The 27949-nt window shown below is 44.2% G+C and overlaps 1 protein-coding gene across 5 annotated transcripts in view; it reads right to left on the bottom strand.

Moving 5' to 3' along the window:
• Positions 1-77: 77 nt before the first annotated feature.
• The window catches only part of LOC148651756 (pre-B-cell leukemia transcription factor 1), an 83496-nt gene continuing 55624 nt past the window's right edge, over positions 78-27949 (bottom strand). Inside the window, exons 3-10 of one of the 5 annotated variants that reach the window (XM_088597827.1) lie at positions 17685-17929; positions 15657-15722; positions 14073-14263; positions 12723-12858; positions 11255-11303; positions 9367-9479; positions 7267-7356; positions 78-4482 (exon numbers count right to left, since the gene is read on the bottom strand). In XM_088597827.1, coding sequence (XP_088453953.1) covers positions 4390-4482; positions 7267-7356; positions 9367-9479; positions 11255-11303; positions 12723-12858; positions 14073-14263; positions 15657-15722; positions 17685-17929 — 983 coding nt within the window. In that variant the 3' untranslated portion in view covers positions 78-4389. Of the gene's footprint in view, positions 4483-7266; positions 7357-9366; positions 9480-11143; positions 11304-12722; positions 12859-14072; positions 14264-15656; positions 15723-17684; positions 17930-27949 lie in introns of all 5 variants that reach the window. The other 4 variants (XM_088597825.1, XM_088597829.1, XM_088597826.1 and 1 more) reach the window with 4 other exon arrangements.

The following is a 27949-nucleotide window of genomic DNA, read 5'->3' as shown; positions in this document are numbered from 1 at the left end:
AATAATCAATAGGAAGATTCCTAAAAATTAGGAGGGAGCGCCACTTATGTCAACAATAAACACCAATACGCAATGCGTGCAACAAAAGAAACTATTTATTTGGAATATGCATTACCAGTACAAATTAAAAGACCATAAAACCTACACCTTGTTAGTTTTTTTTTCACAGAACACAAGATTTTTAAGTTGGAATCAAAAAGACACTAGTTTTGTGTTTTCATTTTTATATCTTTTTACATATGCAGAGATGTTAAAAGTTAAAACTGCGCCAGAGAAGGGCTCAGTGATTTCACACTCTGAAGTCGTTATAAAAAAGAAGGAACATTCAAAAAACACTGCAGTATTTTTTTTAAAGAACAAAAGACATGCAACAAAGAAAACATTTGATGTTTTACAAATTGCTCAGCTTTTTTTTCTTTTTTCTTTTTCTTTTTTTGCAAAAACTAAAAGCATCATTACATGAAGCTTTTAATTATACTGTGGTAGAGGACAGGCAATGTGAAAAGTCCAGTTAAAAATGGGAATAACCAAGAGCCCTCTGTGTTGAAGCAGGCTCCTCATGCAAACTGAATTAAAATAAAAATATACTGTAGTTTCACAACAGTGTGGCAGGGAACGGGAGTTTAATCTTCTACTGAGCAACACAAGATCGTCTTCATATCATAATTAGCTGCAACGAACTATCCCTTAACACACAGGATATAAACATGAAGGAACGCCAGGGAACAAGATGTTTAACCTTATGTCTAATAATGCAGCTCAAATAAGCATATTGGCATCCTATCTGTATCAAGTCCAATGTTTTAAATAACTGAAATATGGCTATTCTGAGCAAAAAAGCTTAAAAGTTAGAATTTGTGAGTTCATTGTAACATAACATTACACTCTAGGCCTACATAGAATGTTTTTTGAATACATTTGTATTATGTACTAAGGATATTGAGTGGCAAGTTAGGTTACTCTTAAACACATTATTGAAATCTCTTATCTATCTAAAGGTTTCCTGGAATTTTTAGCTGTACTTTTGTGACTCCATTCCAGCCAATCCGAGTTGCCACTAGTTTAGTGTTTTTTTCACGGGAGTTGCTGTTTTTTTTGCATGACATTGTTAAACAGGATTTGGTCTCGTTAACTACATCTTAAAAGGAATCTAAGTGTTAAAACTAACTTTTCACATCACCTTCACAAGACAGTATCCACTTTAAAAACAGGTTAATGTTTATTCTCTAGAATGTACAATGAAAATCTGCTGGATTAAACCCCTCATGTGCAAGGAATTACCCCATCCCCCCCCATCTTTATATAAAGATTTTAGCTGCACTGGATTTGCAAAATGGATACTGTCCCTTTCAAAAGAGTGAAAACAGAAACACAGGTGCACGTCTAGATATATAGAGCATTCTTGAGCTAATTCACAGATGAAGAACGAAAACAAATTATAGGTAGTCCTGTGCTGTAACAAATAAAAAAGGAGAAATAAATGTGCTCTCTCTCTGCAACATAAAGACACACACAAATATACCCAAACAATTTCTGTACTTCTGTGTAATTAGGGTCTCCCTTTCCTTCTTTCCTTTTAACAGACATTTCTGAGTTCTGACTGCGTTTTTGGTTTGGAGTATACGAGAACATTCACATCAAATGTTCAGCAGTACTACAAATAACAAGACACAATTTGCAAGAAACCGTGAAACAAGCGTTAATAAAGCTGATGGTGTCTAGAATTTAAACTTCTGCAGTTTTTGGTATCAAAGTCATGATCTGGGCCGATATGTAAGATTGAGAAAGAGAAGGCAACCAGTAGAAAATTGTGTAAACTCGATAATATGTAAACGTAAATTAATAAGAATTAAAGTACTATATTTTCACATTTTGGGTTAGTTTGCTAAAATGAGAGGGATTACTCCTGGTGGATTTATTGCAGCGTGGAGTTAGCAGTATCTAATGTCATATTCTGCAGTCTCGGATTCCTCCCATAAACCAATAAGAACGCAGGTGCTTTCTGGTTCAATTTCAGTAAAGAAATCTCATGACCACTATGTTCTGTGGTCATGCCCTGATATTACCTGAATTAAAAACAGAGCTGTGACTTACTGGAGAAATGCTTAAATCCTATTAGCTTAATGACTTCCACATTTAAGTAGATTCTGCCTAGATGTGATTCAATGTGCTGAAAAAAACAAACTTAGTTACTGAAACCCTTGACAGACATAAATGTATTTCCAACAGAGATTAGTACTCTATTGCATTTTTAAAAAAACATTATTTTCAATTACCTATCACTGTGTGCCTGATATGCAGTTAGATTGTAGCACCAGAAATAACAGCAGGAAAAAACGCAAAGTATAAGTGAAGCAAATTTTGAACAACGATGAAAAAGTCAGACAAGTTCAATGCATTTCAATTACCTTAATTGTGTAGGTTGTGATAAAAAAAATAAGAAAAATATGACTTTTTACAGGTCAGAATACTTTAAAAAATGTATTCTTATGTACTTATTACATAAGTGTTTTGGTTAACCAGCAGCATTTGGCTATAGTGAGATCTCTTATGCAAAGATGTAATTTTCCCCTACACACAAACTCAAATTGGATACTGTGCGATGACAATATGAAAACGTACTAAATTACAAAGTGAAGAAGATAGGTTTCTCATTACTCATATGACCATAATTAAACACTGTTTATATGAGCCAAACTGATTTGAAACTGTAAACAAGTACTAATTGACTGAATTGGATCTTTCATACAGATGGATATATGTCTGCACTTATTACTGGGCAAAGTGTTGACGAACCATGTTGGAAATGTGGTAAGAAGATAAAGCCATCCTTTTACAGGGAACAAAGCACAATTGCAAGAAGACGCAAAGTGTTTTCTTTAGAGTAATAGCTTGGCAACAAGAGCACATGTTCTGCTGTAGACATCACATTACAGGGAACAGTTTGCACATGCTTCGAGAGTAAAAGAAAATAAATTTAAGGACTTTTAGAATACACTGAGAGTATATGAATATATGCCTTTAAAAAAGGCAACCTTTGCAAATATACGCCAATTGCCAAATACCGTGTTTTCTGCCATGCAGTGGAATGGTAACAACTTCCATCCCTTTCTCAGACTGTAATTGATAGGCCGCCACAGTTGAGTACACCAAAATCAGAAGCACATCAGGATAGAAAATGAAAAGGCAATGCTGAAGTGAAACCTCACAGTAAGGACTAAGGACAGAGAAAAGGGAAACAAGCGTGTGTGCTTCAAACTGCTTCTCGTCGGACTTCAGGAGCACACAGATCAAACCACATAGTGCAGCACAGCCAAATGCCCATTAAATTCATTTTCTGAACTGGGGAGCTGTGCCGAACTATTCCAGTACAGCTTTTCGCTTCCCGGTAACTAATTCCCTCTTGGAGAAAAAAAACAACGTAAGTCTCTTGTGCTATTCAAAAACAAGAATTGAAATGTCCCTTGCATCTACACTATAGTTGTTTTAGAATGATATTATTAAGCCCGGGGGTTCAAACATTCAGAACAATAATCAGAATATTTGCCTAACAATGATATATGCAGGATAACTTCTTTACTGTGAGCAGAAGTCTAAGAATGCCCTGTGTTCAGCTGCCTCTGCGTTAAAAGCCGATCACTGGAGAGGTGCGAACTGTATGATCTAGTAGTTACCAGCAGCACGGTTTCATTTTCTTACATCTCTCATCCTCCTGGTGTCACTAAGGACTCGCGTGGATATTTATCACTTTCAGTCCGGCCTTAGCAAACGCAGGCAGTGCCGACCTTAAACCAGGCGGAAGAAGGCAACGCTATTTTATTGTATTCATTTCCAACTTCAGGGGTGATAAAGGTAAATACTTTGACATTGCATTTGTGGTTCAAGAAAAACACACAGATAAATACCGAATGAAGACATACAGTAAAAGTGTCCTTTAAAGTCTAACTTTCTGGACAGCAGAGGGTGATCTGGTGCTTTCTGCTAGTAGTAACAAAGCTTTAGAAAAAAAGTAGCTTTTTGTATGATTATTTTCTTTTTTTTTTTTTGGCTGAGAGGTAGTGTGAAAGCATATAAACCTAAAGATAACGGTTGCCTGTAGGTATTTTACTAAGAGGGTAACCTGGTCCTCTGGCTCCACTAAGAAAACTGTACAAACACAATTCTTTGCGTGTGAAATTTCTATACTGGTTTCTGAATGTTCTTCGGTGATACAGGTTTTCTACCCAGAGACAAAAGAAGGGGTATAAAGAACTGTCAGTATTGGTGTTAATTTTTAAAGCACTCCAAGCAGAAGGAAACCCTATGTCGTTATTGGTTGGTTGACCTCCGCTCTGATTGGTGGATGCTGTAAAGAAACCCATCTTCTGGCAGAGAGCCGTGGCGAAGAGATCAGTTGGAGGTATCGGAGTGAACACTTCCGGGTCCTTCTGTTGGCGACGTCACTGATGAGGGGGTAGTAGCATCCTGCCAGCCTCCGTTTGCCTGCAGAGAAGAGCAACAAAATGCCAAGTCTGGGAACATGTTCCGCGCACAACGGAGGTCCCTTTTCAATACTAGAAATCCAAAAACAGAAGAATGTGTGTGTGTGTCCTGTGGGCATAATGGGCACTAGTCAAACAAGCAGAGACAGCCACACATTAGCAAAAGCCAAAGCCGAGACTCGTTTCTTAAGACACGGCAGCGGGGTGCTGTGATTTTCAGGGGAAAAAATCATTTTTGTTCTCTCCTTGTATATTCCCATGGTTGGCAAAGGATATCATGTGATTTATTCTTATTAGAAATCCACTGCTGAAGCTGTTATGAAACACCTGCTGTTCAACTTTTTAAAATGCAGAGCATTTTCAGTCATGTCCAAATTAACATAATATTGATTTTCTAAAATATTTTTTTCTTTAACGACGACTACCATTGTCTTGGATACTGTTCTATTGAACTCAACCATCCTTGCAGATTAAAACACTGGACTCAGCCCTATCCCAAATTCTACACCTTCAACCACAGCCTGAGCACGGCAGAATTAAATATCGCATTTAGCCATCTTGACAGGGTGATTTACATGAAAGACAACAAACACAAATTACAATATTGAGAATGTATCAAGTCCCTTCCGAAACAAAACTCAAAAGACAAGCAATGGAAGAATCAATTATCGCAAATTATCATGTTCGAGATTGGAATGAGAATATAATGGGAAATGTGGAACCTATTTCAAATCCCTCAGACAGGCCTGCTAAAGAGCATTTGGGACATTAATAGCAATTTTCATGCCATCAGAAAAGCCTGAAAATGGTCTCTGGCAGCCCCTTATTTCAAAGCCTGTTATTTAAGGTAGAAGCAGTCTGTAATCAAAAAAACTTTCAAAATCTTCAGCTTTAGTGACACTCTACATCTATTTCAAAGCCATAATTACTGTTTCAAGATAGAGGAAGAAAGTCTACCACATAAATGCATTGTGTGTTAGCTTGGTCATTACCAGCAACTGAAAAGAGAAGGAATAATTTAGCAAAAAAGGACTCACTCTGCCACACTCAAAACCTTGCTCTCTCTCTGTAAATCGTTGTACGCAAATGAAGGTCATGCCAAACCATTTAAATGTGAGCAGTTTCATCATTGCCATGAATATTCTGTTTGGCATTACAAAAAAACAAGAATAAAGGCAATATGGTGTCGCATTGTAAAGAGCCTGAAATGTTACACATGTGCACAATACTGTGCCAGGAATTGTATTACTGCATAGACCATCAAAGTGCTCTCTGAACTTGCAGAGCAAAATGAAAAGACATCAAAGAGAAAGATTTTTTCTATTTGGTGGCCAACATTTATTTCTTAAAACTGATATGAATAACTATTACCAAAATAAATAATGCAGTGCTGTTTTTATGTTTGAAGTCTTGAGCACTTCAGATTGTGCACAGTAACATTTTTAGGATTTGTTCAGATATTCTCTTCCTGAAACAGACCTCTGGGAACAGTGGGCAGATGTTTGAACTGTTTGCATCTCTGGCCTTCACAAGCCCACGAATCAACTGTGGATAACATGCCCAACTGGGGCTCCCAATTACTAAAAACATGCCTTTTCATTATGAGACCTCAGTCAATGGGAATTGGAGGTCTCCCTGTCTCTGTGGAGCAAATGCAACAAAGCTCTCAGCCGTTACCGACAAAACAGAAATTTCTTCCAGAAAAGCAAATCGTCTGTAATATTGTCGGAATGACTTTGACTCAACATTTTTGCAAAGACCTGTCTGTGTTTATAATTAATTTTATTGTTGCTCCACAGACGTGCTTTTGGTCCATGCGGTTTTTAAAAAAAAATAAAAACGAATCCCGTTCAATTGCAATCATTTGAGTTGGCACATGAGAACGCCAATTTGAACGCTTTTTAAACACGTCTTAAATCAGCATCATTTAAAAAATGTGAAATACAGAAAAGCAACTGTCTACACAAAGAAATTGCATATCCTGATGTTCTTTATAGTGTGCCAAAGCTAGCCTTGCTCTTTGGAGAAGCACGTTCATTAAAAGACTGGGGGAGGATTCAAAATTATTCTATCTGAGAGCAAGAAAAACAGCTACCAAGCGGCCAGTGGAGGAGGCTGAAAATCCGCTAAGAACACGTCTATGTTTGCGACTGTCCTCCTATCCCAGCTTGCTGTCACCGCCATTAAGATGGCAGACGCGTGATCCGAGCAATGCAGTTGGATTGCTGTCCCAAATCTACACTCAGCTTTCCTTGTGTCTGTCTTATCGATTTTCCTCTCTCCGACACAGCTTGTCGCTGTGAATTTTCATGCTAGTCACAGCCGCCAGCGTACCCAAAAAAACAAGTGGAAGACGCTGTTCCCCCTTGTTCTCTTTCCACTGGCTAGCAGATTTATTTTTAGAGGGACCCGAAGCTCGTCCCGGCGGTTTCCAGCCATTGGCCCTCGGACGGAGAGTCGCGGTCCGGTCCTCGGTGACATTTGAAACTAGTGTCGCAGTAGGTGTCACCTGTTTCCCAGCTCCTCTCGGCTGAGCGCATGAGGCCGCAGGTGCCGTGCTTACACTGATTGCATTTGACAGGCTTAGACGCCAGCTGCCTGCGTGAAGCCTGCCCGATCACCACTTTTCGTGGGCAGCGCGCTGCCGATGGCGTGACCGATACAGAAGCAATCAACTAGGTGACCGTGAAGCTCAGACAAGTCCTACTAAGTGGCATTCTGAGCCCTATGGCTTTGAAATAATTGGTAGAGGGAACAAAACAAAAAACAAGCCTATTTTTCTTACATTGATGCCCTGCGGACTGTACATCTGGTTTGCTGTGAGCCCATCACTGTATCCGCCTGTCTGACTGATAACATGGCGAAGGGTATCCACCTGAAACAGGAAGAAAAAAAACAAAAACAAACACAGGGTCATTCTCCCCTCCAGATTCGGTACGGTCTTGTTTCCGGTACAGGTCAGCGTGATTGCAAATGGTCACCGATGGTCAATGGCGGATTAGACAACTAAGTCACTGGAAGACACAAGCGGCTGTGCAGCTTCCAGCTCCAGGAATGTTCTGCGAGTGTACAGGTGGCCGGTATGGAATTACAGTTCCGTACGCATTCCACTCCGTACACCATAATACTGTCGTTTATTTTACATTACTACAGCGCAGGCACAAAATAATTAAAACGCTCCCAATGCAGAGGCTTAGAGTTTATTCACTCTAGGAAATGCATCTTTTTTTTCACCACAACGGGCAAGACAACTGCTCCTAATTTTCTGCGCTGCTTGATGTTTTTCAGAGGAGGACACCGCTCGTCCGGTGCTGTTTGAACAGTGAATGCACCCACCCTTGGACACACAGTGAGCGTCTCATGCTACAGTACTCTCTAGAGTCACAGTGACCTCAGCACACAGGAGAGCACTGGGCCTACCAAGCCATGCACCCAAAAGACCTTTCTGCTTCACCTCCGGGTCCTCCAGGGGCAAGCCCCTTTACCACTCAAAGCTTTTGGAACTGAAGCTTTTTGTTGACGGGGGAGGGGAGGGAGAATAAACAAGACAACAAGAGAAGCGTCGCTGTCGGGAGGGATTTAACTACCATCTTCTGAAGAGCAACATGGAAGAATATCTTCCCCAACACAAAGGAGAGCAGCGTGCTTCCCCAGACTGTGCCCCTGGCCTTGCCAACCGCCCAGCACAATGCAGTCAATGCAGCAGGACGAGTGTTGCTCCGGTTCCAGAAATGTCTGTGATCATTTATATTCCAAAGGTGACAAGACATACGGCAGAGATGCCAACAACACAATACGCTGAGAGCTAACAATGGGCCCTGCTGGCCGACATTGCGAAGATGAAATTCCTGGAGCGAATACTGAGGAAAGAGGAAACCTGAAGGGCTACACAGGGACTCTTGGCATTCGGATGTTTCGTGCCGATTTGGAAACGAATTCCGAGCTTCTTTTATCCTTAAATAATTTTGGGACTCTGATGGACTCTAATGTCATGTCATCATTGGAGCTTTTGTGTCAGCGAGCTCAATAGCTTTATTTGTAATGGAAATCACACAAGGTGGAATTCAGAAACAGAAACTAAGAAACCCGATTTCCTTTACGGTCAATCAGTAGCATCAGTCCCTGTGGGTGAGTGTATTTATATGTACAATAGCTATGAACAGAGCAAACTGTATCTCCTGCATTTTCCTATTAGCGCTGTTAGTGAGCCGGGTCCCAAACACTTCAATCGGGTGAACTTTTACTTCCTTCAAGGCAGCTCTGTGGGTGAAGTGGAAGATCCAAGTGCACACAAGCGTCAAAATGAGTGACGAGAGCAAGAAAAAAAAAAGTTGTAAAAAAATCAGTCCTTGGAACGTTCCTCCTTTAAGGATTTTTCAATCTTAACTTGTACGAAAACTTGGGATTGTGCGAGTAAACCTCCCGTGTCATCTTACGACACTAAACGTTTAGTGAATTCAATTTAAAACATCCTAAAAGACAGAACATCCACCACATTTACCGTAACGCCGATGCAGTCAGCGACTGCTGCTGACGTTGCATTCTGTAATTCTTTTGGCCAAAATCTTTTAATTGTGCTGCCAGACTTTGCCTCAGAAGCTGCAAGAAAGCTTTACAGATTCAGAAACTGGAACAAACAGTCAAGCCTTCTAAAACCCACATTCCTCTTCTGTTACATGTGAAGTGAAATTCTCCCTTGTTTATCATCCAGGACCCAAGAGAACTGCAATTTTGGAAGGGCCTTTCCTGGTGAAAGGCTTTGTTTATTGTAGAAATCTAAACCAGAAGAGAGGAGGAATTAAGAGGGTGTGTATGGTGGTGGGTGTGGGCAGGGAAAGGGGAAGCTTGAACTCTGAGAGACCTGCTTTGCTGTGAGGGTCCCTACCTGCGACTGCACGTTGGCTCCAACCTGGGCCCCTTGGTAAGAGTCCCCATTGAGTGACTGCACGTTCATGAACAAGTCTCCGGAATTTGACATGTTAAAAGAACCAGAAGAACCTGAAAGGAAAGAGTGAGCACCTGAATCACAGAGAGAAGGAGGAACGGCCCTGTGTTGGCCACAAGACCAGGTAGCCACCATGCAAAGCAGATGGTTTGTGGTGTTAGTCGGCTGTGAGTTTTGCAGAGCAGAGCAAAGCAAAGGGGGGAGAGTAAGGTCAGGAGCAGGCAAGGGGTGGGAGGGACTGAAAAGACAGTGTCTGAGAGTAGGGAGACAAGTCCATGGTAAGTGGAACACATGGGATCTAGTCCTCTTGCAGCTCACAAAGTCAACACTGCAGCTGCAAGGCAGGATGTTCAAAGGCCATTCAGAGGGATGCTCACTTCTCGTTAAGCACAGAAAAGATCTCTGGGCAGACCAGTGTCTCATTAGACAACTTTAGGAGTAAGGGACAATGCCATAGAAGGCTACAAGACAAGTTGGCGTTTCTGTCTCCTAAAACAGCCTTACCAACCATCTGTCAATCTTTAGTTTGCAGGGTTGTAATCAAACAAACCGGAAAATATTTCTTTACACGCTAGCACTTTTGTAAACACGCTCATGTAATTAGGTGCTAATTCCACAGATTCAGCTATTTGCCTGCAATAATTTCCCCACACTGGAAAACCACAGCAAAGCTGTGGAGCGCTCCACATGTGTCGGAGGCACAGGCCTAGAGCAGGAGGACCTGAACTGAATAAATAACTCTTGTTGCAACACAGTGGCTACAAGGGCTGAACTTTGTTTTAACAGTAAGTGATGCTTAATTAAGGAACAAGTTAAGGTAGAAAAATAAAATGAAGAAATGTTTTGAGTGTTGTGCCTTCTTTAGGTGTCTAATATCTAAGCAAGTTGTACGTGACTCAAGTGCCCTGTAATCATCTTGATCACATACTGAAGGCCTTATGGAAAACCACTACAGAACAGGCTAAGAGACTCACGACCTAGTGGCCAAAACTAGATTTACCTTGCAGTTAGGTGCACGTTGACGCAGGGAAAGCATAATTTAAATCATGGAAGCTCAGCTAAGGTTAGAAAAGGGCAGTATTAGTGAACAGAGAGGATGGGGGTTTGATTAGTTAAGAGGTAAAGCAATGAAGGCCAGAGACTTGCTTTTTGGAATGGGGCCCAGGTTAGCTAATCTTTGGTCACTATAGGCTTTTTTTTTTAATACAAATATGCCATTAAGACATAAAGCACACACATATTCCAGAGTCGGTGTATAACGGTGTAGGTTTTGCTGTGAAACGTGATCCCCTTTTATAAACTTCACTCTCAGCTTCAGATGACTTCGCACTGGTTTAACGAGAACCACATGTAGCGTGTTAATAAAGACACAATATACGCAGCCTCCGCACAACCACGGTGAAGTGGCTTGTGCCCGGCAGTGCCCCTGCTCTTGTCTAGACGGGAACGCTTCCAAAACACACGTGCCATCCCTGAGGAACACCTATCCCTGCATTCCTGTCCTACGTGGACGAGATAATTACAATATTCCTCGTCTGAAGTAGCAGTGACATCGGCGCACCAGCGAAGATGTCAAAACAGGCCGCGGTGTTAACGCAGTGTGGGTGCGACTGGACTACTGCTGTGCAGGGCGACCGCGAGCTGTCTCAGCCCTGCTCCCGCCACAGGGTGCCGAAGAGGAGAGCTGCGCCGGGTTCGGGAGGCGGGTCGCACCGACCTGCCGAGTTCGGGGTGGACGGAGAGTTCGCTTGGCTCCCGTGTGCGGAGGCGTTGGTGGCGCTGACGGCGGTTTTGGCGGCGTACATGTTGGCTTCCTCTTGGAATTTACCGATGTTCTTCTTGTACCGGATCCGCTTGTTTCCAAACCAGTTTGACACCTTCGGATTGGGGGAAACAAAAAAAAAACAAAGAAACGCACGCGTGCCGTTTAGCAGATCAACGGGTCTTTAGTTCTGGTGCTCCTTTGAATCTTTGGTTCACTCACTGTGACCTATCTGTGACCTCCTGTCACCCAGCGAAAACTGCTGGCTATTAAATTGCAATCTAAATCAATTTAAAACAAAACCAAATATTTTCCTATTTTTTTAAAAAGAAAATAACGCGTGCCCCAGCCTCCCCGGGTGCTGCATCTGAATTACATCAAGGTTAACATCTGTACCCGGTTCCTCGTGAGCTGAGCTCGTCTTTAAGGGCACTGCGGGGAGATAGAAGCGCAGTCTCTCTCTTTTATCAACGGGCTGCCTAATATACACGCCTGAGGCTGGTCTTCCTTAGAGGCGGAGGCAAAACTGTACGCTCACTCAGTGCAAGGCTTGGATGTCGTTTATCACATCTTAGGAAGCCTACACACGGATAAGCCTTCCGAACAAAACTGGGCAGACTGAACACAACTCGCATGCAAGGAAACATGTTGCTCCTGCTTAAAAGAATCCTTATGCTGACAGATTTATTGGTATATTTGGGACAGTAACAAACATAATACACTAGGAAATATATAAGTGCTTTTACCATATATAAGCTCGACAAAGAATAATAACTATAGTCTGTTTATTCATTTTTTTTAATACCCCATGAGACTCACTGTGCAAAATATAATCTTATTTATATTTATTATTGAGATCTACATCCTGATCTCGATGTTAATTTTCCAAGAGAAATAATAATACAAAATAAATCTACCGGGGCTTCAGCACATCCTCCTTTGGAAACGGAATCCAAATGAGAAACTTTCTTTCCACTCGATACAAATCTAATCTCGCCCTGTGCATGAACCAGACGGAGCTGTACTTCAGGTCGGAATTTAATATAAGTGACAGGGGATGGTGTGAAATCGAGAACGAGGCCGTATTCCACGAAGGGGGTCTCGTGACGTCACAGGGCCAGAGGGAAGGAGGCCGCGCAGGCCCCGCAAGATCAGCACGATGCGCGAGCCGACACGGCCTCAAAGTCCATTTCACGCGCCCGGCGTTAGTAACGCTCTCCCTAATGAGGCACGAGCCCCGTGCTGGAGGGGCTCTCCCTACGCGCGAGAGCAAAGGCGACTGGGTATAAAAAAAAACACAACCAAGGATTGAAGCCTGAATAGACTGTAACAACAAAGGCTATTATTTTTTGTTGCTTTTGGGGATGAAAACACGAACCAATTTGACTTAGAAATTTTCCCCCCTTGGCATATTTGTAAAAAATCCATCCCCTCCTTTTTTTTTAATTTACCCATGCAGACACGTCTTGCAGTTAACGGATTGTTTCTGCGGGAACGGGACAAGGGGCGGCGGCGGCGTGCCGGCGTGGGATACCTGCGAAACGGTGATGGCACACTTCTTCGCCAGCTCCTCTTTGGCCTCCTCGCTGGGGTACGGGTTGCTGAGGTGCGAATAGAAGTACTCGTTGAGGATCTCCGTCGCCTGCTTGTTGAAGTTCCGCCTCTTCCGCCTGGGGAGAGCGCACGCACAGAAAACAGGAGAACGCTGCAGGTGTGAGCACACGCTGGTTTGTGGAAGGGGCAGCCTGTGGCCTGACAAAATCACAGCCAGTCCAATAACACACCTGCCTCATCAACACATACAAATCTCTGCCACCGGGGCGCCCAACTCCAGTCCTCTAGGACTGCTGTTGTCCGGTAAGACTCAGAGGTCTCTCTTAAATCTCCAGCTTCTTAGCAGCAAGGAAAGAATCCAACCTGTCCAGTTCAGCAAGTGTTGAGTTCAATTGACTACTGATTTAAGGGCTCAGACACAAAGAAAACCCAAAACCTTCTGGCCCTCCAGGACTGGAGTTGTGAAGCTCTAACATCACAAATTTGGAGGCATGTCTTTAAATGGAGCTCTAATCCAAACAAATAATATATTTAAATAAAACTGAATAAATAAAAACAAAAAATACAGACACATTATTTTTTTATGACAAAATCATCCAGGAGGCATTCTTGTTTATAATTCTTAAGCCATTTTAAATTAAAGGAGTATATCTTATATCTACCCGGGCAGCAGAAACCATTTAGGCACAAAACATCTAGTAAGGGCCTTTTTTAAAAGCCAAAACACTGCCACGGGGATAAAAAAAATATGGCAAATCATCCTCCCTGACCTGTAACACACACATCAAACATGTAAATGTGCACAGCATGGGGGTTTTAAAGATGAAAGATTAATTAGTCCACCTAAATGTGCTCTCATTAGGTAAGGCACACTGAGCCTTCTGGAAGCCATCTAGAACTGGAACAATAGAGACTGAACACGATGCCACTCCCTCTGGCTCAGGTTTTTTTTTCACAAAATACTTTCAAAATAGAGCAAAAAATAACAAAGCAAACCCAAAATGCCAGGCACAGTGCAGAAGGCTGGAGATTTTTGCACAGGCAGCAGTTTTTGGGCTCTCGTGATTGTTAAAATTGTCGTGGGGCCTTGCCTGTGCTAATTCACACAAGTGGCGGGACGGAATAAAAAAAGGATATTGGGAATTTAATTCTCCATATTGTGCCTGACACACAAAAATGTGCAGGTCACGAAACCCCAAACCATGTTAATCAAAAATCATGGCACCAGACAGAACAAAACCCTACGATTTACTGAGCAGTACAATCGGCTTCTGGGGCCGGTACAGCCGAATCACATCCGAGCTGCTCTCTTCCACCTCTGCACACTTGCCTTGCATCAAGGAACCGGGAGCGCAGGATCATCACGGCCTCGCAGGTGCTCTGCTTCAGCTGCATCTGGATGGAGCTGAACTTGCGGTGGATGATGCTGACCATGCGCTCGATCTCTTTCGGGGAGATGGGGCGTGTCCGGCTCTGCTCACGCAACAGGTTCATCACGTGGGTGGTGAATTCGTTGCAGGCCTGGAAGAAAAAAAAACAACAGCAAAGGAAGGCCATAAGCGAGGGGTGGGGGTCTGGAAATCCTAGCACCCTGGAGGAGAAAGAAACTCTTTCACAGTCAAGGCCGGGAAGAAACCACGTGCGGTATTCGCCAGCCGAGTGTGCAGGTGTGCTGGACGAAACCGCTGGGCGTGACTGCAGCCGCCGATTCTAACGACACTCGTCACTTCGGACACTGTCGGGCGACAACATGTGAGACGCAGCAGCATTGGAGCGTGCGGGAAATAAAAAACGATCGACGCATGCACGGAACTCAGCCCCGCAACCAAACCAGGACTACGCGTCGGAAACAGATGAACTGAAGGGAAAAATGCCCTCTTTCTCTTACTTGACTTGCGGAAAAGAAGCAAATACTAAAGACACTTTATCTCTAAAAGCGTCTGTGTAACCACAGACCCCTAGGAACTACGGATTGTTTCTCCCCTGACGATTTGAGCTCAGTGTGGGCTCAGAGAGCTGATGTCTGAACCTGCCCTGATCTCACTGTCATTTCGTTTTTGCAGAAGGAGGGTCAGATGCTTTCAGACTGCAGGAGAGGGACTCCTGTTCAGCGTCACTGAGGAGGTTGGACTGTCTAACGCAGGATGGAGCACAGTCACTGTGATGAGAATGCCAACTGAAATAAGTCTTAGCCTAAGAAGGTGTGGTATAAATGCCTGTCTCCTACTGTCTCCTATTTGTAAATGAAAATGGGTGCACACTGAATTCGTGAAACACTCACATCCAGCACAGCACCAATATTAATAACCAGGGAAGGATAAACAGCAGTAAAATATAGCCGAGTCAAAGGCCTCATATATATTACTGTGAACAATTTTTCTTATATTCTGTAAATACAATGAAGCAACACCACCTCAGGCAAAAGGCATTAATATGCAATAATCACAATGATCAGTCAGCAGCCAATGAATAAGTGACCGCCGGTGATCTGTTTTTTTTTAAATATATTACATCAAACAAACCTGATTAATGCTTTTTTAAAGCAACTGTTAATCGGAAGAAGCTAAAAACACTCAGGAGTATTTCTGATAAGGCAGATAATGTTCTTCTCAGCTGTGATCAGCTTAACGATCAGACACGGGAGAAGGTAATATTTCATTCTGCTGTGCTAAATGCCACTAGTGCAGGTGCCACCAGGAGAGAGGGAAAAAAACCTCTCGTGACATTTTAGGTAGAGAAGACAGGTCACGCATGTCTATGCTTTACCATGCAGAGCTACTGAAAGAGTGCAGATCAGAGTCAGGGTTGCCATCTTCTGTTCCTTTACTTCTACCGACAGCGTAACAGTTCGCAAACATCATCAAAGCCTCGCTACCGGACTGTATACAGAAGAAATGTGGACTAAGAATTGTACCTGATTTCCGCTGGCAGCATTTCCTGAGAAACTCGGATTGCCACTCCTTCCGCACAGGGATACCATCTTAAACATACAAATTGTTAACATGTGATGGCGGGACCTTCATTCCATTGGATTATTCTTTCTTTCAAACTGCCCGTAGGTGAACCAGTCGATGGCAACCCTGTTATCCGATGGGCCACCTCCTTCTGTGGGACCGCGATCTCAAACGCTCTCTCCACAGAACAAACAAATCCATGGGAAACTACACAAGAGTTACCATTGCAAACACCAGCACAGCCTGAGCTCCAGAACCCACATTTCCTGATTATACTTTTACAGCATCACAGACAGACAAGCGATAGAAGTACAGGTACTCCCCGACTTATTTAGGGTTGCCACACAACCTTAATTGAGTTGAATTTTTTAAGTTTAAAAAGCACTTTTATATACAGTAACACATTCACAATTACAACTATTAACCATCCATTATCAAACCACTTTATCCAATACAGGGCCACAGGGGAGCTGGAGCCTATCCCAGCAAGCAGTGGGCACAAGGCAGGGTACACCCTGGACAGGACACCAGTCCATCACAAGACACACAGACACACACACACTCACACACCCTGGACAGGACACCAGTCCATCACAGGACACACAGACACACACACTCACACCAGGACCAGTTATCCCAGAAGCCAATTAACCCACCAGTATGTCTTTGGACTGTGGCAGGAAACCCATGTGAACAAGGGGCAAACACACAAACACCACGCAGACAGCACCCCAGCAATCGAACCCAGGGCCCCTGTGCTGTGTGGCAGCAATACTAACAACTGCACCACTGTGCGGCTCACAACTGTTATCATCATCCTTATTATTATACTAAGGATGTACTAGGACTGTACTAATGCAAATTTACTTTAATACTAAGAGTGCACGCTTGTGGACTAACTGAATGGCTCTTTTTCATTGAGTTAGCACCCTTCACATCACTGGAATAACATTCAGCCAAGCCTAAGAAGGTAAAACTGCGAACACGGGGAAGATACACAGACTGATTGATGCAAGTCCGGGAGTACCTGTACATCCAGACATCACGTGCTGCGAAATCCAGCTAATCACACAGATTTTTTCAAATCAAATGTTCTACCCATGCTGAGCAACCAAGGTGCACAGAATCCGCAGAGGAGTTAATTCAGTTTGCATTCATCAATTCAGTAGTACAGCAGTGCCGCGGGAAAGTGGAAATGGCAGTGTGATCGCCTGCAGTCGGACAGCTCTAGATGAGTGGTGATGAGGATCCACGCCTGTCGACCGATGCTGGGTCTGAGCTGCTACAGGCCCACTGCCACGGGTGACCGGGCGGGGCTCGGCAGGGAGAAGTCAAGACGACGCTACCGGGAAGCCCTCGCGGACGAAGCATCATGCGAAAGCGCGAGACTACGGCGACGGAGGCGGTGGGGGCCCTCGCTCTCCTACTGAAGGAGCACCACCCCGCCTGCACGCGATGCAGCGTTTTAAAAAAACGACAAGAATTAACAACCACTGAGAGTCAGGACCTCGGTTTTACGTCTCACCCGAAGGACGGAGCCTCTTTCTGGTCTAGTGTCCCCGTCACCATACTGGGGCATCAGGACCCACACAGACTGGAGGGTGAGCGCCCCCTCCTGGGCCCCCTGCCACCTCTTCCAGCAGCAGCCTCGGCTTTCCCAGGAGGTCTCCCCTCCAGGTACTGGCCGGGCTCGCGCCTGCTGGGCTCCAGTGGCAGAGTGATAGAGGTGCTATAACTCTAGGGGTGCCAGTAGAACAGGGGGTCCTCTATAACTCATGAAAACCAGAGGAAGGGCAGCGAAAAACAAACCGGGGAGCTTTACGGGCGCTCCCTGTCCCGAGAGCCCCTGGTCTGGCTAGAGCGGGCGGGGGGCGGGGCGATGCGGACAAGCGGACAGCGGTGCTGAAATGCGAACATGCCGTGATCGGATGGAAGCTCCAGGTGGGACGCGGTCCCGGGCGCGGGCAGGGGGGACCGGGGGCGCTTACCTGCTCGTACTTCTCCAGCTCGGTGTGGTAGATCTGCCGGATCTGGGACAGCTTGGCCCTGTAGTCGGAGTGCTCGGCGGAGTTGTCGGACCCGGCCCCGCCCGACGCGGCCGCCGCCGCCGCCGCCGCCGCCGAGCCGCCGCCCTTCTCCGGCCCCGACACGCCCTCGGCCAGCAGCATGTTGTCCAGGCGCATGAGCTGGGCGTCTGGGGGCTCCTCCTCCTGGGCGCCCCGGATGCTGAGCACTGCAAGACAAGAGATGGGGGGAGGAGGGAGGGGGGGGGTGAGCAGGCGAGCCAGAGAGAGAGGTCTCGGGACAGGGCCTCTGGAAAAGCAAGAGGCGTGCAAGCGATGGAGCATTGCTGCTTCCGCACACAGAGGCAGGCCCGCTGCCAGAGGGAGGCAGGCACAGGGAGAGATCACTCTCTCCCCCCCCCCAGCACACACATGTGCAGGCTAATTAGCTGGTTCATTATATCTGGTTTCTCACCGGTACTGGAACTTGCTTTTGTTGAGTTCACTACAGCAGCTCTGCCTTCAGCTGCCTCACTTAGCACAGCTCCTCCGCTTGATAAATCACGAGCATTTTTACCGTGGCACATTTCTGTGTCACACAGTAAGAGCCAGAGAGAGGCATGCGGTACTGGGCGACGTACAAGGTAGTCTAATCATAATCTCGCAGCATCAGTTAAAACATTTCCAGAGACTCTGAAGGTTTATTTCGTGACACGGACAGCCACAATCCCAAAGACCCGGAACGTTTGCAGGCACAGACACACACACACATCAGTGCTTTCAGGGCCTGGAATTGAAATGCAATTCCAGTATTTTCAGGGAGAGCAGCAGAGAATGTGGGCCCAATAGTCTTGGTGGGCAAAATGTCCACCTAATTCATTATGCAGGAATGTGTGCAATTTGCCCCCAGGGCAGCGGAAAGACCTTAGTATGTGCAGCTTAGGAATTTCTTCCATGGCACCTAGAAGGTAGTATTAAAGTGCAGTAACACCTGAAAAAAAGGATGACATTTTTAAAAGGCTGAAAAATTATAAATGCGCAACAGAAATAACATTGGGAATTGCAAACCTAGAATAAACACATCCGATTCCAAAAGTGGTCGAATGTCAAGTACTTTCTTGACGTTTCATGGAGCAACAATAATTAAGCAAATGGGAGTCTCTGCTACATTTAATACAGTGAGGAGGAGTTCATGTTTACTGTTTTTCTCCCGTATAAAGCCAGACGTTTTTTTTTCAGACCGGTGATTCATTTTTAAAGCCATTATCTGTACATCCGTGACCAGAGCCTCAGTTGTGGATGTTCACCTACACTTACAGCACAAGGACACAGTTACAGGCAAGAGGGCTGTCTGTTTTATATGCACTCGCTGAGTATTGAAATGCTTTCCCGCTGAACGTTACTGCCCTGTAACTGTAAATCTATCCCAAGCAGCCCACAGCATAGCTTGCAGAGGGTTTGCTGCTGACCTTGTTTTCCACTAGAGGTCGCTCTTTCGCACTCGATCACAGAGAAAGGAAAGGCTGTCTTGGTTTCAGAGGTTACCTGCAAGAAGCGGTGTTTTTTTGGTCATTAAAATTCTGAAATCCAGCAAAAGGGCTCTCAGAGTTAGACCGGACACATGCAGGCAACACCTCAATTTGGTCAGTCATGGGACTCATGTTGCAAAACATTTGGTCAGTCATAGGACTCATGTTGCAAAACATTTGGTCAGTCACACGAAGGAAGGGTGAAAATGTACCCTGCCAGCCATCCCTCACCCACTAACCCACCCAGCATGTCCCTGGGAAACCAGAACGCATGCAGGAAGGACATGCAATCTCCACCAGAAGGTGTCCCAGGCCAGAATCGAGGCCAAGACAAAAGAGCTGTCATGCACCCCCCATTATGCTCCACTGTAGATTACTTTAGAATGATTTGCAATAACTGCAATTAAAAAATGATTCCCTTAACATTCTTGTGTGTGACAGCGCATAGTTTCAGAGGATTAAAAACTTAGATGTCTATATTAACAAATCAAACTGAATTCTTCACACTATATAATCTGGAGCCTTCGTGTGTTAAATGCTCCGCTTTTCATCTTTCATTAATTTCTTTTCTCTAAAATCACAGAGATTGTCTGAAGCTGCTTTTTGAAGATGAAAAGATCTCTAAGATCTCCCTTTATGTTTGTCGAAAGGAGTGAGAAAGCTGTTATGCACCCCGAGCTCTTGTATAACAGTCATATATTAATATATGATATTAATAATAATTGTATCAACAAATAGTCAGTCTCGCGGTCTTTCTTTTACTTTTTGTATGCGACCATAAATGTCAAGACTTCTTCTAACAGGGAGAGGTCAGGAGTTCAGGCAGCAGGCTCTTAGCTGGGAGGAGTAGGAGGGGCCTGATTACTCCTGGGATCTGCAGACCGTACAAACATCCTGTTTCATTAGCACAAGTCCTTCAAACCATCTGACAAGGTAAAAAAAAAACCTTCAACTACCTACAGTAGGACAGCCACAAAACCCAAGTCCTCTACACACTGACCCCATCGTCATCTGTTTCCAATAGGTCTGTGGTACCACCAATTAAGTTTTAAACACAGAACGCTTGTCACTATAAACATTATTGGAACGTGATTTATGAAGAATCCGAAGATCCTGTTTTCTCTCCCTGAGCCTTCAGACCCAAAGGAACAACTCGATGGACAGGGCTCTGCCTTCAGGAAAAACAGCAATGTGTCGTTTCCCCTCTTTGAACTCGCCAGTACGTTTTGATGGGGGAAAACCATTTCAACCCCAGCGATTCACAGTCTGGAAGAAGAGCTCGAACAACATGCCAGCACCCACGAACGCAGAAAACAAGCTCGTCGTTCAAAGCTTCACAACGTAATATGATAAGCATACTAACAGGAACATGCCGGATCTAAAAAAAAATAAACATATCCTCCACTTTATTCTTGGATAAATAAACCCTTCACTTCATCAGACCGGGTAAAGATCCAGTCAGGCCCCTGACCCTAAAAGGTGAGCCCGGTCTAATGATCCATTACTCGAAGCTAATCTCCGCAGAAAACACAAGATTCTTATCTGCAGATTTTAGGTGTATTCTCACAAGCCACCAAAACCAACTTTTAAAACAATAAACAACAATGGTTAAATCAAGCTTCGGAATTTAAACTACTTATCTGAGCTGCAGAAAAACTCTACCTGCAACTTCAAGTAAGGTAGAAAGTTTGGTATTTGGGAAAAATACTTTCAGAGGTAACTTTTAACCTTCGTGCACATGAAGAACGGGATTTTTTCCCCCACACGTCTAGACTGTCATATGAAAACTGAACAGAAAAATTCACTCTGCTCATGCAACACTTCAATTTGTATCTGCCAGCCCTCGGCTTTGCATTTAGAAATGTTTATTTTACTTGGTGTAGCGACTCCCACAATCAGTCTTTCACAGACTTGCTGCCTGCCATGTATGGCTGAGCAGTAGGCTCTACAAAAGGGTTTGTTCTCAGATAGCTGAGAGCACAAACTACAGGCATCAGCAATGCCTGACCTGGACTTTTTTCCATTACACATGAAATCTGCGGTTCATATGCACTGCTCTTAAGGGATTTAAAAGCAAAGCAAAGAAATTACAAAATTAATTTATCCGTCGACACTGTAGTACTGTATGTGCAACCAAACCACTGTAACCGAAACCTGGAAAAGTTCCCAAAAAAGGCAAAGTATCCAATCCTGCTTGTGGCTTTCGTGTTCTGCATGCAAATCCTTGTAAAACAGGAAAAAGAAAAAAATTGTCAAGAACACAGAAGTGCATGGGCCTAAATGAGAAAATAAAAATTGCAAAGTTAAAAACTGAAATTCCCGGTGATCCGAGTGCCATTCACGAAGAAGCATCGGACAGGGGCAGGGGCAGCAGGAGACAGTGTGTCTCCACTCCAGCTCATCCACCTAAAGCGTGAGGCAACTCCTGCCTCCTCTCATTTTACCAGCTGAAGGATTCAAGCCAGAGGAGCCTCTGTCAGCCTGCGGGGCTACCCTGGAGACCCTTAGCAGCTGAACTGAAACACTACATTTTTTTAGTGTGCTCTGATCTCTTTTTAAAAAAAACCTTTCAAATTCACCCTTTGAAATACCTTAAAAAACCTAAAAGGAGACTCAGACTCAAAGTGCCAAGTGTTTTGCGGCAGCGTTTTGCTCTGCTGCTTCACTCTGATGCACACTTTGTCCTGCGTGTGTCTACAGCAGTGCTGGGCTGGACTCGTCCTCCAGGGACACAGAACTGAACCGAGCGAGCACGGCGACGCTCAAGCATCTCCACCAGGTGATTCAGAGAGACCCACTGGGCCATCGGGACCACAGCACTTGGAGCCAGGACTGCACACCTCTTCGTGCCTGCCCGAGGAATATGCCAGGACTCCTGGGAAGGCTCTGCGCTGACAGGCTGAAGGAACTGAATCTCTTTAGCCTTGAACTGAGAAGACAGCAAGGAGAAAGGGGACTCAACTGACTCAAGTGGTCGTGATCCTTCAGGGGAATGACAAAATCAACCCAGTGGACTTCATCAAGATCAACAGTGCAACACAGACCAGAGGTCACAAGTCGAAACTACATGGAAGCGCACTTAAATTGGAGAACAGGAGGAAGTTCCTTCACTCAAGGGGTTGTAACATGCTACCCAGTGATGTGGTTGCACTCAACACAACCCACAGTCCTGCCAAGCCATTCCATTACCAATTTTGCTACAACCAGCTCCTTCGTTGTCGAACTGATGATGAGCAGAGCAGATCAATGAATAATAAAGGGTGTGAACCCTAAGATTAAAGCCTCATTATTTCAACTCTTTTACTACTGCTTGATTACTACTAATAATAATTACAATATAGCTCGCCATTTAATACATCTCCACAAGCTGAAAACATGAATTAATTGCTTGCATGTTTTAGAAAGACACAAATGCTAGCTGAACAGCCTAGTTGTTTATTTCATAATAATATTCTTCACCAATCCATGTTTCATGACCCGTGGAAGCCAGCGCTAAGACCTGTGTCTGATATGGTGGCTCTCAACCATTATATTACCATCTTCATGAACAGCTAGATTCACGTGTGACGTCTGCCAAAACTGCCACCAGCCACCAAGGTTCGGAAATAAATAAAACTGGTTGAGTACGAGATATCGTGAATGATCTGAAGTGTGACCAGTTCAACTGGAAACAAAGTTTAATGAAGCTAAATGATGATTTATTTATTCCAGTCTTGTCCTACAGCACACCATTTAAAGCATGAAATGGATTATCTTAAATAAATACAATTAATAAAAACCCTGCTTCCTCAAAATTTACTTTGCTGTAGGTCATAATTACACTAACCATTTCAAGCCACTTTATTTCAATTCTTTAACACAAAGCTAATTGATTTGTCCTAATGCTGGCAGCCTTAGGTCTGTTGAGTTTTCCCAACTGGAGTGCTGTTGAACTTACTTAACCACCCGCAGACGCACATAAACATTCCTCCCAGGGATAAACAATTATCTACTTTTTTTACCGTCCCTAATTCTGTGAAAATAGCACTTCTAGGAAATATTGAAGTCTCTAATGGATGTGTTTTCCCACTTGGAATTATTTCAAAGATGACTTGTTAGACAAGCCTTAATTCTTCTCCCCGACCGCTGATGTGCGAATCCCACTTGGTATCCGTTGAGCCAACCTCTTCTGCCGACACTTGGATTCAGGGGGTCTGGTTACGATACCGGCAGGAACTACCCAGTAGTTCCTTTCCAGTCAGCTGCGTGTGGATGAGAATTAAACTTGAAAGCAAACATCAGCCTCATAGACTGCTCTGTTGATTTTTTTTGGGGGGGGGTTGGTTTGCCATGTCTGCGCATAGACCAGTTTGTCCCCAAACCCCCCCCACGCCCCAGGCCATGCTGCAGGGAGCATAACTCCTCCCTGCCCTGGCAGCCAGCCCCCAGGACAGGAGCAGGAAGCGGCGAGAGGTCACGGCAGGTCAGCAAGGACACCCCCTCGCGCAGCTTCGCCCCACTTCCACAATCCCAGCTCGGACCACGGCTCTTCCTTCTACACAAAAGGCCGGGAGACCACAATCGCACAATATGATTTCACGCTTCTGGCGTCTGGCCTTTTATGGATCGAATCAATATTTAATAAAAGCCGGGGTGTAGGACTCTGAGAGAGTTTCTTTTTTTATGCTTTCACGTCAGATCACACTTTCAATTCAAGCCTGTTTGTTTAGATGGGGAAGGGGAGCTCAGGAAACATCTGTTTTTATTGTCATACGAAAAGGCATTACGCCCCAAAGAGGATTTTATTTACCCCCTTGTAACAGCCCCCTCCTCACCCTGTTTGGATACAAAGTGTGACTTTCACTACTGTCCTTGTCTCCATTAACAAGCTGCTCTGGAGAGGCTGCCGACTCCAGCTAGGGGACCCTGATGTTAAAATATTTATCGTGCCGCGATAAACAGAGACCCGTGTCAGTGCAACTTAACCCCTAGTCTCTGCTGCTTTAATTGCACAGCGACAAAAGAAATCTGGGTTCTCTTTATTCATCTGTAATTGAACCCTGTCCAGCAGGATCAGGCAAGCACCATCTGCAGAGCACTGTGCATCCACAGCCGGCAGAATGAAATATTTAAATTACTTTAGGCCACCCTGCATTTTAATGACTAATTGAGAAAATAAGGGAATTCTGCTGCATTTGTGTATAAAGCAACAAGGATCTTTACAATCCACACGGCAAAACCAGGTCATTATTTTCCGACAGTGCAATATCAAATCTTTGAGAAACTATATCATATTAATAGACAAACAAAAAATAAAAAACTGTAGCCTCGTGGAAGACATATCAGCCACTCCTTCTCTCTTGCGAAGCTGTTAAATTAAACCATGTTTAATTAATAATGTTGGAGTCTTCTGTCACAATTAGGAAGATGTATGGTCAAACAAGCAAGTTGTGATGTTTCTGACAGAAATGATAAAAGTTCTCCCATCTCAGACTGGCAGGTACTTGGCTGTTGGAACAGCTCCATTTCACATCAATACCGTAACGTGATCCACTCCTCACGAAGAAAAAAAAAATCATGAACGCACTAGCAGCACCGCACTGACGCCAGCCACTGGCCTGAGCAGGGCAGCCTGGGAACAGACAGACGGTAGGACAAACCAGCACTGTGAAATAACACTGCGTCCAAACCTATTTTAATCATTCCTGAACTTCCACATACGCGATACCCACACAGACGGACAATTACATCTGGCTACTGCATTCTCCCTTGCAGTTTTGGGTTCCTGTAAAGAGTTCTATGAAAGCAAAATACAAAAACGATAAAACACAAACAAGGAGTATACAGCACATCTCCCTCTCTATTCTCACTCTGTTGGTCTGGTCTTTCACTCATGTTAAAATTAACAGGACTCTACTCCTCAAATACAGGTCTCAGGTCTACAGACGAAGGAACACAGGACAAAACGACTCAATCAATGTCAAACTTGCAGGGACAGAACACGATGCTTGAACCGATGGCTAGTGCTGTCCACAGGACCATGACAGACCCGAACTCTGCCCTCCGACAGACCCACGTCGCACTGTAAACATCTAAGAGGACGCCATGCCCAGCAGCTGCACAGCCATAACTCAAAACAGGCGGCTGTAGTTTCCCATTTGTACAGATCTGGTGGGGGCACAGGGAAGAGGCACGAAACCCACACTTTCTGTTTTTGCGGAACGGCAGCGTATTTTGATATTTAGGAGGTTTTGCTGGGGTGTGGAGTGGCTTATCCTGCTCCGTATGTTCCTTTGTTGTGTGCCCGTTTGCATTCATTAGCTCTGTGAGGTTCTTTCCAGTGCTCAGTACCTGCCAGGAGAGATTAAAGCTGCTTTTATTTCAGTACCATATTATTTATTATTAATTTGCTTAGCTGGGGCCCTTATCCGGGGCGACGTACAATACATACATGAAATTTAACCAGAGTTAACACACTGAAATTTATTTAAATTTAGTACTGGCATTTTTCTTCAGCACTCATAGACCCTGAAAGGCATTAAAATGAAACAAATCAGTATTGGACCCTGTTTTTTATTAATCCCTCACACTATTTATTTAAAATAGCTGCCCGCCACACAGGCAGAAGACAAAAAAATATGCCTTTCTTTATTGTTAAGGTATGTTCCATAGGTAGAACTTCATATGACCAAAGATTTTTCCCTTAAGGCCCCTAAAACAGCACACATTGATACAAAAAGAAAGAAAAATTTAGGACAAATATTAATGCACCTCAATTTTACTTTTTACTTTAAGGAGCCCACCCCTGAAAAATTTACAAAAATGACTAAATTAATTTAGAAATGAATTTAAAATGATTAACAGTAGACTCCCAATCAAAACAGTTACTCAATACAATTGATATTCAACACAGTGAAATGACTATTTTTGAAGCTCAAATGATTTCTTTGGTACGCATTTCAGAAATGAGAGCATCGCAAGGGGCAGAACTCGTACTGCAGTAGGTGTGTCAATGACTCGCTGATTTTCAGTAAGTTCAATCAGAAGAGGAAGGCTGAAAATCGATTAACCCTTGTGTGTGAGCACTATAGCCTGCAATGCTTGTAGAATTTATGGTGACGAAGGAGTACAGCTTGTTTGCTTTGGGGATTCAGGAGGAGCACTTCATTGTGGCTTTAGCAGTTCATAAATCACTTTATGGCCTGTCACATACCAGAGACCAGAACAAAAGTGACAGCTACATGCTAATTCACCATCAGCATCATTCATTATAGTAATGCAATGTACTGGAAATACAGGATCCAAAAGACACACAGCATAAGATGACAGCCATCAGACTGCTAAAATCAGACACTTTCTTCTTTCTGCAGAACACATTCCAACTTTCCAAACTTGGTCTGCCTTTGAATTTTAATCTAAGCACTACATGTCTACTTGCGACGTGCACACACCGCTTACAGTCTATGAAAATGTTAAGAATGTACAGTGCACATTGTACACCCAGTACACGCCAATATATTTAAGGTACACACATCACACACAGGGAACCTAAACTATTTCAACATGACAATAGTTTGAAGCGTGTTTATTTTTTGACTGAGGAACTCCGTTATTCAAAAATGCAAGGCTTTTTTTTCTTCAGAAAAAAAGGGACACATTAATTTGGGAAGAACTATTTTCCAAATTTAACAAAATGAAAATATCCAGCGCCTACCGCAACGGCAATATTACCTTGTGGAAACAGAGATTAGGCTTATAACTCAGTCTTGTGCAATTCAACGCACAAGTCTTCCCGATGAAACAAGTTAACGAAACACAATGACGCTGAATTAAAAAAAAAAACGGGGGTATTTTATTTAAAAGGCTGATTTAGGCAGCTCTGACAGAAGGGAACATTGAGGCGGATGATGAATTTGCGCACTAACTCCACGTTTCAATAAATGTCACAGACCGGGCTAATTTGTTAAGTTGTTTTTGAAAGCAGGGAAAATTGGTAGCAATTATAAACACAATATACCCACTGCAATTAAGCGGACTGCTTCCATCTTTTATTTTTTTAGCTCCTTCAGTATCTGCCACAATGATGCCGTGACCTAAAATTCCATCTTGGAACACAGCTCGACGGTGGGGGGGGTGAAAAAAAGGATGATTATTAATGCATTAGCAGCTACGAAAACAATATAGCATGAAGGTAGTACGGAACGCGCCGGAGGACTGATAGCAGCCGAGCAAGACCGCCACGGCCTGCTCCCACAATGGAGCAAATGAAGTGAGGAGTAAACCGGTTAGGCCAACAACTTGGGCTGCTCTTTCGAAGCCACCGTGGCTCCTCGGGGGGTAAGGCAGCCTCCTCCCTGCCCCGCTTGCAGCTTCAGACCCTGAGCAGCGAAGGGAGGCAGAGAGAACAATAGAGGAGCAGGGGGGGAAGGAGGAGGAGGAAGAGGAGGAGGAGGAGGAGGAGGGGGGGGGAGGGGGGCGAAACGGAATAAGAAAGTAAGGTGTCAATTAAAAAAATGAACCCCGGCGAATTCTCCATCTGACAGCTGGCGTGAGTGGACCTGACAGCCATCACATTAGCCAGCTTTGGTGGCTTCTTGTCCTCGGCAGTCCCGAGAGCTTCCAACCAGTACTTCCAAGGCGAGCGGACAGGCACACACCCGGCTTGGTGTTCCAACACCTCCCCTGCAGCTATCTCTAATAATGGTAATTACAATCATCGGGAGTTTAAGCAGGGCAAACCTG

Source organism: Lepisosteus platostomus, chromosome 11, assembly GCF_059453375.1.
Source record: "Lepisosteus platostomus isolate fLepPlt1 chromosome 11, fLepPlt1.hap1, whole genome shotgun sequence".
In the NCBI taxonomy this organism is placed as follows: Eukaryota; Metazoa; Chordata; class Actinopteri; order Semionotiformes; family Lepisosteidae; genus Lepisosteus; species Lepisosteus platostomus.
The sequence above is the reverse complement of the archived record's forward strand: the minus strand, read 5'-3'. Positions and strand labels throughout refer to the sequence as shown.